Here is a 12,850-nt window from a genome sequence, read left to right as displayed (position 1 = left end):
ATTTTTTTCCCAAATGAACAAATTCATTGGAAGAGTGCCATTATTAGAATTTTTTATTAGTATTTTCTAAAGTATGGATATAAGTGATATAAACACAAATTTTATTAATTCATAGTTGATGTAATAAATCTACCCAGGGTCATAAATATCCAGGATAAGGAGTATCTCAAAGCATTATCATGGGCCTGGATGAAGGCAGGGGAGCAGATTGGGAAGCTGTGGGTGTTAGTTGGCTCTGTCACTACTTGTGTGATATTAGGCAAGGAGTCTTGAGAGCTTCTCACTACGTCATTAGGCTCAAGACAATGTTATAACTATAGACACACATAGTAAGTGCCTGTAAATGTAACCTTTAGAATTATTGTTACTGACTATTGTTATCTAGAAATACCAGCCTGAAGTGACAACCTTTATATTTCTGACTTCTAAACTCCCTGGCATTTAAGACCTTATTCTTTGATTTGAAAACTGACAGCCACAATCATAATAGGTACAGAAAGAGAGTAGGTCTCTAGGAGCAGGAAGTATAAACTCAGGGTTAAGCCTCCTCCTCTCTAAAAATACACAGCATCCTAGGAAGGAGAATCTAGCAGGTCCAGGTCACTCATTTACAAATCAATTTAGCAGAATGCCCAGAGGGGGAGAGGAGGGAATAGCTAGGCCTGGAAGAGAAATGCAAAGATCCTTAAACCTGAAATGAAGGAAAACATATTCATTTGGCTCTAGATAAGGCCTTAGGCTGAGTCTGAAATTGAATTTTCCTCTAGAGTTTGGGTAAGCATATCAATAGGTAGTATGTTCATCTTTACCTTTCTTTGTTTGATTTTTTTGGGGGATTGGATACCGTATTTAGAAAAGTTTAGCGTTGAAAATATCCTGCTTTAGAAAGTAAATGTGTATTTCTGAAAATGCATGTAGCTTTTACCATTTCTTTTAGTTTTTAATTCAGTGCCCAATGGGTTAAGTGAAATGTATGGATTTGATTTCTATATATTTTTAATTTAACGACGACTTTCATACAGAGATTTACATTTTATTCATATTTTTATAATGATTTTATTTTCCCAGAGCACTGTTTTTTTAATCGTAGTCGTTGAACAAGGATGCTAAATTTAAAAACAAAGAAAACAACAAAAGCTTTAGTTATATTAATTTAAAAATTATTTACCCAAAGTAGGTATTTTTACTGTAGGACCCTCAGAAAGTTTAATATTTGATATGTACTATGAATTTCCAGGCTCTAGTACCTAGATTTTCTACAATTTATTTGTTCCAAGAACCCCTCTTTTCTTTTCTGCACACATTCTCATTTCTTGAGACTGATTTTGTAGACAAATTCCTAATGATAATATGCATACATACAATAAGGTGTGATTATTTAGACAGATCTACTGGTTCATAGAAAACCAACATATATGACTTTCTTTTTGAACAAAATGTTCTATTATGGTGAATAATGATGTGTTTGAGCAAAATGATCAAAGTGACTGTGCTGTTGATAGTTGATGCTCCTTTTGGTTACATACTATGTGGTGTCATTTAATTAAGCATTTAACCATAGACCTGGTTATTATTTAAATTTTGTCCTTTTATAATTCCTTATTGTAAATGGTTTTATATATATTTTATAGATGTGTATTTTAAAGAGGCGAGTATGACATATTCATTCATTAATAAAGGCATTAAACTTTTATCATTTTGTTGTACTAGGTCGCTAAAATAATAAAAGATAATTACTTTTGGTAGTATAAGTATTGTTGTGAAATCCATCATTTAAATATAAATCAGTTAATTTTTTTTTTTAAGTATACCAGGAGATAAAATGGTCTCTACTTTGCATTTTGAAATTTGGTTTTATAGCCACAGTGATCAGAACAACATTCAATTCAAAAAAAAGAATTAAATCTAGAGAATATGTCACATTTGCATGAAGTGTCTACTTTCAAAATACTTCCTACACAGATTTGGATTGAATGTGGTCACTGAAAGTGAGCTGGTGTTACTGAAAGACCAAAATAATATGCTACTTGCAAAATATGATAAAAACTCAACACTGTGTTTTTAGAGAGCATCTTCAATGTAAATATGTAGTTCATTTTTATTTCAAAGTGTCATACAAGGGGACTTCAGGATCCCTAAATGGAATATAGGCATAGTTCACCTTATTCCTAATAGAAATGGACCCTGTTTGTGCACTTAGATGCAGCAGAACATGATGAGACCACTATCTCTAAATCAGTGCCTTAGAATTGCAGCTTTTTTTTTTTTTTCTTTAGCTGTTGGCTGAGAGGGAAATTATCCTCCAGTGTTCTCTTTGTGGTCATAGAAGCCTTGTGTTGACATTTTAAAAAGTAATATAAGAGAGAAGCTGGGAAGCAGAAAGTGGGCTATTGAAGCATCCCAGAATTACACATCTGTGTGGCTGCAGGCTTTTTCACATTCTATACATTGTCCATTTTGGTTTTGAGGAAGCAGGGGTGAGGTGGATTGAGGAAAGTTTGACTTAACTGAGGTAGGGGATTTAGCGGTATACAAAGAGAAGAATCCCTATGAGCTTTCACATTGTTACCTTAGCATTGTTAACTTAGCAGGTTCAAGCTAAGAAGAAGAAACTATAATTTTAAATTAATTTTTAATGTTTAGACTAAGATGCTGAACTGAATTTAAGAGTGAGTTCAGATTATGTTATTAAGATTTGCAAAGGTTATAGAATTTACTGGGAACAATTATAATCTTCATCAACTGACAAATGGGATAAATTCATTTGGGTATATCCATACAAAGAAATACTACTCAGCAATAAAAGAGGAATAAGCTCCTGATACATGCAATAGCATGGGTGAATCTTAAAGCATTATACTGAAAGAAAGTTATCAGACACAGAAAGCCATGTGGTGTTTGATTCTCTTTGTATGAATTTCAAGAAAAGGGAAAAATATAGTGTCAGAAAGCAGAACAATGCTTTCAGAGGCAGGGATTGACCACAGTGGAGCAGGAGGGAACTTTCCAGATAATGGAAATGTTCTGTGTGATAATTATTAAGACTATATCTGTTTGTCAAATCTAATCAAATTGTACACTTAACACTGGTGAATTTTATTGTGTATAAATTATACTTAAAACTGGTTAAAAAGAGAGTATGGTAGAATTCACTAGTGGGGGAGGGAATCCTAGATTTTGTTAATACCTGAAAGTGACCAGAAAAAGCATGGGACAGCTGAGCTTCATCCAGAATCTGGAATTAATGTCAGATAAAAATGTAACGTGATGATGGAAGATAAAACCGAGAACTCATGTTCTTCTTGATCCTAACTGTTTAATAATAATAATGAACCATCTAGCCTAGTGCTCTCCACATGGAAGGCACTTAATAAATGCTGAGTACTATTATTTTTATTGTTGGTGCTGTTATTGTTATTATTTAGAACTGAACATGAAGATAGCCTAAACAACCTTATAGATAGTTGTGGATATAGACAGGGCCTTTATCCTACCTAGCATGAAGACAGCCGTTGAGTTAACTGTTTCTGAGGATTTGAAATACCCAAAAAGAGGTGGAATTTATCAATGACTGGTTTAGGCTAATTAATGAACTATTATGTATAACAGCAGCTGAGTATTTAGATCCTATTTCACAGACACATTCTTGCTTGTGTGTGTGTGTCAAATCATTTCTGAGCTGGCTTAATCTATTTGGAGAACTCCTGTAAGAACTTTGTATCTGATAAGACTCATGAGTTCCAAAGTTCGTAGGCATTCAACAGAAGTGATGACTGTATGTACAACACTGAAATCATTTTGAAATGTTTTTTCGCCATGTGAGAAATGGAAGTGTGTCAGCAATGACTATAGGAGTGTGAGGCTCATTAACATTAATTGTCACATGTATGCAAAAGAGAAAATGTAGTACCCAACACTTACTGACTTCTTAACGTGCCCGGTGGTGTACTTCCTAAATAAATTCAAGAATCATTATGATTAAACTTCATCACAACCTTAAGAGATAGATGCAGATAAGCAAAGAGGTCGTACAAATCTTAAGAAGCAGATCAAAATTGTTATCTGACTCTTAACAGTTGGGAACTGTGACTTAACCAAACTTGGATCCACTCACTGTGCACAAGAAAGCCAATCTAGTGACACCAGGTTGTAATAAAGTACAGCATTTATTTCAGGAGCCAAGCCAGGAATCCAGGCAGCTGATGCTTATGAGACTCAAACTCCCTAAGGCTTTCAGGCAAAGGTTTTTAAGGACAGGGTGAAGGAGGATGGTTGTGGGGTGTGTAATCAAGTGGTGCACAGTCTTCTGATGGGGTTGGTGGTGAGGTAATCAAGAGTCAACATTATCAACCTTCTAGTTCCAACCAATCTGGGGTCTGCATGCTGATGGGCAGCATGCAGTTAACTTCTTCCACTTAATAGAAGTTTCTATATTTGCAAAACAGCTCAAAGGATATGGCTTGGGATATTATCTATAATCCTTGAGGGGGAACTAAAGGTTGTTCCTCCTTTGTTGAATGGCTTAACTATTATTATTTTTTCTGGCTTGATGGTTTCCCTTTCTTTCTGCAATTTCTCACTCCTCCGATTAAATGCTTTCTTTGACTAAAGTTTTTCTGCCGACAAAAGGCAGGTGGAGGACATGGCCGGCAGGGGTGTGGGGGATAGTCCTGCTCTGGGAAGACCCATAAGGTCCTGCTCGCTTGTGTAGGACCACTGTTGTGGACCCTGAGACGAAGCTTAGTGAGGAGACATTAAATTTTCTCAGAGCTAAGTTGTTGACATTAGGTCCTGGGTGTCCCTTGTCCTGTTCTGGAAATGAGATGAGGACAGAAAACTGACCTCTTGCCCCAACTCTCTGAATGTCCAGTAGCATGTCCACAGGAGAGCAGTGTATGTTAGGTGCTTTGAAATGATTGTTTGACCTCTTAGAAAGCAGGATTTGTAGACAGGTAACGTCTGCTTTTTTAAAGTTCTATATCATTTCCCCTTTACCAAAGAGCTACATTGATTATGATAACCGAAGGAAATCTGAAGAGGATTTTAATTTTTACAAAAAAAAAAAAGGCAAACAACAAAAATAGTGTTCAGCCTTTGTTTCACAGTAGCCCTTATAGAGGCAGCTTTAACCTGAGCAGCAAGGTTGACTGTCACCAAGCTCCGTCCCCATCCCGAGGAACTACCCTCAGCACCTTAGCATCAAGCCTCTGTGGCTTTGAATGGTATCTGAGAACACCTATGCTTTATCTTGATTTACTTTGTGCAGCCGTTAGCAAGATGTGTTTTAAGGTAGTTGTTTCTACTTTCAGACAGCAGGGGAAACCTGTACTATATTTTTAAGGCAGAAAGGATACCAAACATAGCATGAGGTTAATGTTGGTTAATGGGGCTTAAGTTATTTTCATAGCTGCTCATCCGACTAAGTCTGTCTTGAAGTCCATTTGGGGCAGTAATATACACTCACTTCTATGTAAGACTGCTGGCATTCCCAATAACAGGAGTTTTGGTAAACCTTTAATTGTATTTGAGGATTATCAAACTGAGACAATTGTTGATCCTAAATGAGAAAAACGGTTAGCATGCAGACACTAATAGTTACATTTATCATTTCCTTATCACACTGAGCTTTTGGCTTCTTGTCTGTTTTCCCAGAAAGTAGAAATGCTGTTTCTTAGAATAAAAATGTTCTTTATAATGTGAGGAGTAGATTGAAGCTGTGCAGATTGGCTCTTTAATGAAACAGGCAACATTCCAATGGAACTGACAAGCTTTATTTCTATTTGTTATGTTTTTTTCTCATTACAGATGGACCCGATTCAGAAAGCTGTAATAAATCATACTTTCGGGGTTCCTCTCCCTCATCGAAGAAAGCAAATCATATCATGCAACATTTGCCAGTTGAGATTTAATTCCGATGTAAGTTTATCATTCAGTATTCACTTAAAAAAAAGTGTATTATGCTGTTCTAATCTTGCCGAAGAGATTACTGAAATGTTTTTCTCCAATAACTGTGCATGTCAAAATTCAAAGTTAACATTTTAACTCCTTATGTGCTTTAATTTTTGGAGTTTATCATATTATGTTTGGTTATGTACTGTAGAAGAACCATACCTAAACAAACTTATGTGCTTGCAATTTAATGGAATTCTTTAGTCTCTTGGGAATGATAAATTTAGACAATACACTTTGCCTAGGGGGAATAGTCAAATTTAGGACTAGTGAGGCTTTCCATAAATCACATCTCTGAAACAAGGTAGGTTTGAGATTATATTTCAGGGTCAAGATTTTGGCTTTATCAATTCTCTTTGCCCACCTTAGTGGTTCCCAATGCCAGATCAGCTCTTGTGACCTTAACTATGTTTGTGTAAGGTCTCAAAGCACTGACCTAGAAGTATTAGCATTTTAATAGAGGTTCTAAAGACCTCAAAACACTCAGGCACCTAGAGAGTAAAAGTTAAGTGGAGAACATGACAGAGTAAGACAGCAGACCTGACCAGGGCATTGCAGGTTTCACAGAAAGTTAGCCACAGCTTTCATACCTTTTCTAAGGCTCAGTGTGGATTTTGGATTCACCATTCTGAAGCCAATTTGGCTTGTGGCCAATATGAAAACTACTGGTACCCCTCCCCCGCCTGCTTTGGTGCAGAGTTGGTCCTGAGAAACAGAAAAGAAAAGGAATGTTGGTTTGGATGGGGTAAGAATTGAACACCTTGTTGACACTCTTGGCAAACAGGGGCGCCATCCTATCCAAATGACCCCTCTAAGGGACCAAGATCTTGCCCTAAGTTGATTAGCGGTGTTTAGATGACCAAACAGATCTGGATTCTAGAAGATATTAGACCTTCCAGTATTTAATCACCCTGGCTAAGTGGGTCCCTTGGGTGATTTGATGATGATGGTTTCATATAAGATAATCAGGCACAAGAAATAGATGGGACATAAAGAAGGTGGCTTTTTTCCTCTGTGAGAACATTTCATTTTGTATAAGGAATGCTTTTGTCTTATGAACTCATACCTACCAGAACAATCGTTAGGTAATTTTATAATATTCCTTCCATTGGCTTAAAAAAGAAAAGATGAGATTGCCTGCAGAACACTTGAGTGGTATTTGTTCCTGTAACATAGAATCCTCTAAACACACAGCATTTCATTTGAAGGGATTTTTTTTTTTAATTTTGGTTTGTTATTTGTTTTTTAATATTGAGCACTTTGATTTGATTGGGATTTTAAGAAACTTACTATAGTTTAATTTATTAAAAAATATTTTCAAAGGATGAATGTTATATAATAATCTCTTCCAGCTATTGTTAAAAAAAGAAAGAGTTTTCTCACCATGCAAATGAAAGTTTTGAACACAATAGTTGCAATTTTGATCATTTGCAAACACTCAGCAATCAATCATATAGTTCCATAGTGGTTATTTAAGTGTGTCCTTCTTTATTCCTTTTCTTCTTAAAACCTATTTGATATTTCACTTTTGAACTGATCAGATAATATTGCACAAGCCTTTCAGGAGCTGTGTTTCCAGCTTCTTACATCTAATGAGGGCTGTTTTAGATATCAACCCTTCTGCCATAATTTCACTGTTAATATTTTTCTTTTTTAAGAAAACTTCCTGTAGCCCAAAACCTAAGAAAGAGTGTTCAAACTCACTGAACCCAACCTCCCACTAAATGTAAGAAAACCATCTCCTACCTCCAAACAGGTCTTTGGGTTGATTTTTTCCCAGTGATGGGTAACTCACCATATCAAGACAATTGGTCCTTTATTTTTCTTGAGTGTTCCTACTAATCCTGTAGGTGTATATCAAAGTCATATTTAAAAACTTTAGGAATATTGTCAGGTATGTTTTACGAAACATGCTATATACTCCCATATATGATTATTAACATATTAAGAAGATAAAGGCTTGCATACTTCTCAGATGAAATCTAATTTTATTTCCTTAGTAATGATGTATTTTGCTAATGAATTTTCAAGGTGACACAGGAATCAATATATATTTATTAGGGACAGTTGCTTCTCATTCTCAGAGAAAACTTTGCTTTTAAGTTTCTTTGAAAGAAACCAGCCAAGGTATTTGGAGGATTGACACCATATCAGTCTGGGCCGTAACTAAGTAACTGCAGGCTTGACTGCTCATTAGAGGGTTACTGTATAAATCTTTTATTGTGGTAGTAACAGTTACTGCAGATTTAGTGGTTGAAAACAGCACAGCTCTATTCTTTTAGAGTTCTGGAGGTGAGGGGTCAGAAATGGGTCTCAGGCAGCTGAAAGCAAGGTGTCAGCAGGGTGATGTTTCTGTGGGGCTCTGGGGAGATTGCGGTTCCTTGCCTTTCTTTTCTAGCTTCCTTCCAGACGCTGCCCTCTTCCTTGGTTTATGACTCGACTCTGTTCCTTCCTTAAGCCAACAAGGCCTATTGAGTTCTCCTCTTGAGGAAGGAATTACTCTGACTCTCACTTTTCTGCCATTTAAGGACTCTTGGGATCACAGGGGCCCCACCTGGATAATCCTGATAATCTTTTTATTTTACATTTAGCCATTGAGCAAGCTACTTTCATCTGCTAATTTAATCCCCTTTGTCATGTCACTTAAAGTATCCACAGTTTCCAGGGATTAGGATTTAAATATCATTATCTTGCTTATCAGAGTTACTCAAGTGGCTATTTGACAGATTTGCACTGAATTTCATGACCACCTGATACTAATCACCTGGTCCAGTACTTCGGTCTATATAAATTGGATACTTGTGAATTCACTGCTCTTACATTTTTCCTTCTCTTGAGTCTTGAACATAAATTCCCTATGCAGTGGTAATTTTTTAAATTGCATTTTTTAAATAAGTCCCAATGTTATTGAGTTTATAAATTACAGCAACATATTAACTATAATTTAGGAACAAAATAAAATTATTGCAAAATTGAAATAGAGGAATGGGAACACTTTAGAGACTTTCAAAATATCTCTGTAGCATTATGATGTCATGTCAATAAAGGGGAACTAATGTGTGCTGAATATATTAGATTTGTTTATTTATTGACTGGTCATTATCCATAACTACTAATTTTATGAAATATTTAATTCTGAATGCCAAGATCAATTGAATTTATCATCCATCCATTCATATATAAAATAGACTCTAAATAAAGAGAAAATGCATACACACACACCCACACACACATATATATATCTCATTTTATTTTCAAGAAAAACTTTTAAGTCCCAATAGAGCTGCCTCTTTGCTCTTTCCAGATAAATCTGGAAATCATCTTCCTATTTCCATTCCTAAACCTAGAATCTTTCTGGAAAAGTAATGCTGTAATTCGCTTGTATACTTGGTTGAATCCTCTATCACATAGGAAAGTATTTTTGCCTTATGAACCTTTTTACATTTCAAAGCTTCTTCCTCTTCCAATGAAAATAATAGTTTGTAGTTCTTTTCATCTCTGCATCATGAAAATTCAATTTCCTTTCCCTCTAAGCTTTTATTTATTTCTTTAACCCTTCATGTTATAAACTCTGTAGTTTGGTTTTATGCCATACCTGTTTCCTGAACAGTATCTTTTCCACTTTTGGCCCTGAAGATAGCTTTCTGAGTGGTACATTATATTATATTCATTTTAAATCAGGTCGTCTTCTCCTGGTGACAGCTTTTCTTTGGGAAAAAAAAAAAAAAACTTGACATTTATGTGCAACACACAAGGGGTTATGCAAAAAGCTTCCAATTAAGAAATGAAAGGTTGTAATTTATCCAATTATTTTATCAGCATCTTTCAATAAGCATAAATTACCATTGGCCTGGACAAGTTAGTAAGTGTGCCTTTCAAAGACAACTTACGGCAGAGCTAGCATGGATGTAAGGTTATTACGTGAAGGATTACTCAATGGCTGTTTCTAGACTGGGAAATAGGACCTCGGGCCCCAAACTAAGGAATCATAAAATTGTAGCATAGCATCTATCAGTCACTATCATTAATGTCCCTAAAATAGTGTTTCATGATACATTAAAGACAGAAGAAAACTTTTGCTAATTTGACAGTGGAAACTGAGGTGTAGAGAATGTAAAAAGCTCTCCAAGGCCACCTGGCTGGCCATGCGGGGTCACCATCCACTTCCAAGCTCTTTCTGTCTCACCTGGTCCAGGTAGGGTAGCAAGTTTCCCCAGCGTTCCAGCATGTGCTATAACAATGGCGTGGATGGCATCCTGTGTGTTTCCTGCCCTGGTCCAGCCGTCCCAGAGAGAGGCTGAGGACTTCTTCCCTTGTGGAACTAACCTGGGGCTCTCAGAGCTTCTGTGTCCTTTCATCCTCACTGCAGGCTAGGCAGTGGATCTGAGAGTTCTCTCAAATGGCATCACTCCTGTTCAATCACACTCATAATTCAGCCATAAACACATGGCAAAATTGAAATATAAATGCAAATTACTGACCCATACTCCAGGACCAAATTCTTTATGACTCAGGACTGTCAGGCATTAATTAGTTCAGGGGACTGTTGGATGAACCAGAGGGAAAGTGATCTCATGAGGGGATAACATTACCTATGTCACCTAACGTTTACCTCCAGGCCCCAGGCCCCAGGCCCCAGGCCCCTCCAAAGGCGGATCCTTGGGATCATCACCAATATCATTGATGCATTTCCCCATGGTCTTATAAACTAAAAACCATTATTGTTGTTCTGCATTTTAGTACCCAGAAATATAGCGAAACTAAGCAATGTATCTGAATTTAATTCACATCTCCATCAAAATGTCCATAATGGCAATGTAACACTGAAGATGCTAATAGGAATATTATTTTCCTCCCAAATGGCCAAAATTAGATAATTGTACTCTAACATCGTATCCTAAGATACCTCTTTTATTTTTATTTTTTATTGGGGTGTAGTTGATTTATAATATTGTGTTAATTTCTGCTGTTACAGCAAAATGGCTCAGTTATACATATGTGTGTATGTATATATAGATAGATACATACACACACACATCCACTTTTTTTTTAATATTCTTTTCCACTATGGTCTATTCCAGGATATTGACTATAGTTCCCTATCCTATAGAGTAGGACCTTGTTAATCCATCCTGTGTATAATAGTTTGCATCTGCTAACCTCAAACTGCCAATCCTTCCCTCACACTCCCTCCACCCCCTTGGCAACCACAAGTCTGTTCTATGAGTCTGCCTGTTTCATAGATAGTTTATTCATATCATATTTTAGAATCCACATATAAGTGATATCATAAGGTATTTGTCTTTCTCTGTCAGACTTACTTCACTTAGTATGATGATTTCTAGGTCCATCCATGTTGCTACAAGTGGCCTTATTACATTCGTTTTTATGGCTGAGTAGTATTTCCTTATATTTATGTACCACATCTTCTAAGATACATCTTTTAAATATTTTAATCAATATTATTTGTAGGGAGTTGATATTTACAGGAAATACCTTCTTAGGTGGAGAGACAGACAAAAATTAATGGTGGATGTGTTGAAGTGGAAGAACCATTCTTTTACTTCTTCTGCTTTTCCAAATTTCCTTTATAAGGATGCTTAACTTTTATAGAGGAAAAAGGATTGTTGCCTCTACCCTCCTATTATGATGTTTAAACAGCATATTTTATCCCTCCCCAATTAAAAATTGTATTTTGAAGACCTCAGTTGCAGTTTTCTAACTATTTCTTGACTATTTCTCATCGTGTCTTTGGTCTCCAGCATGTCCAGGAAAGTTCACAGATATTATTGTTGTCTCATTTATATTTCAGCATTTTATTGTGCATCCTAGGAGAAAGGTTAGTACAAATCTATGCATGGGTGGGTATGCATCTAACCCCAGACCTGAAAATAGCATCTGGAGCAGCTGAGTGAAATGGTAGCAAAATCATCCAGTCAGAAGTTTGACAACCTGTCATCTGGATTTGTTTTCTCTTAATTGGCTGCTTGCCCTTGGGCTCTCGTTGGATTTACTGGTTCTACAATCATCTCATTTAAAATGACTAGGCATTCCTTACAGCCACATTATAAAGATTATAACTACATCATATAGGCATTTGGATTGTAAACTCTATAGTGAATGAAATGGAAAGGTCCAGTTTGATTTTTTGGGATAAATAATAAAGTTATAATTATTTCATTCTTCAAATGTTAAATTAACTCTTTAAGAAATATAGAAGTTTAGATGAAAACCATTATATTTAGAATGGATAAGTAATGAGGTCCTACTATATAGCACAGGGAACTAACTATATCCAGTCTCTTGGAATAGACTATGATGGAAGATAATATAAGAAAGAGAATGTGTATATGTGTGTGTATGTGTGTATATACATATATATACACACACACATATATACACATACATATATACATATATATACACACACATATACATATATATACATATATATATATATGTGTATATATAGACTGGGTCACTTTACAATGGCACGGTATTATAAATCACCTATTTAAAAAAAAGAAATATAGAACTTTGACAAAAAAAATCTCTCTTTAAGAAAAGTAGTTATGGGTATCACTCTATTGAAAGCATCTACATTCAGTGTATCTTTGTGTTAAGATCTGAAGTGCCCACTCCTGGTAAAGCTTTATCTTTTACCATTTAAAAATGACAGGAACCACTTGTCCCAGACAAAGCCGCATTTATTAAAAGCTCTCAACCTCTCTAAGTCTGTCGCTGCTGCTGCTAAATCCCAAAGGATCTACAGAGGAACCCAGTTATAAATTCAATTTTCAGGCAGCTTTGAAACACCTCTTTCATAAGACTGTGTCCTTTGTCTCCAGGACTCACAGAGCTATTTAGAGCATTGGCCCGAGCACCATGGCTTTCCCACTGG

General features: G+C 36.0%; 1 protein-coding gene across 1 annotated transcript in view; it reads left to right on the top strand.

The window, feature by feature from the left end:
• ZNF385D (zinc finger protein 385D) overlaps window positions 1-12,850 on the top strand; it is a 330,406-nt gene that overhangs the window by 192,709 nt on the left and 124,847 nt on the right. The window contains exon 3 of the mRNA XM_047769116.1: window positions 5,806-5,916. Coding sequence (XP_047625072.1) covers window positions 5,806-5,916 — 111 coding nt within the window. The remainder of the gene's footprint in view (window positions 1-5,805; window positions 5,917-12,850) is intronic.

The sequence above is a fragment of the Phacochoerus africanus genome, chromosome 1 (assembly GCF_016906955.1).
Source record: "Phacochoerus africanus isolate WHEZ1 chromosome 1, ROS_Pafr_v1, whole genome shotgun sequence".
Classification (NCBI taxonomy): Eukaryota; Metazoa; Chordata; class Mammalia; order Artiodactyla; family Suidae; genus Phacochoerus; species Phacochoerus africanus.
Note: the sequence above shows the minus strand (reverse complement) of the source record. Positions and strands in the feature narration are given on the sequence as shown.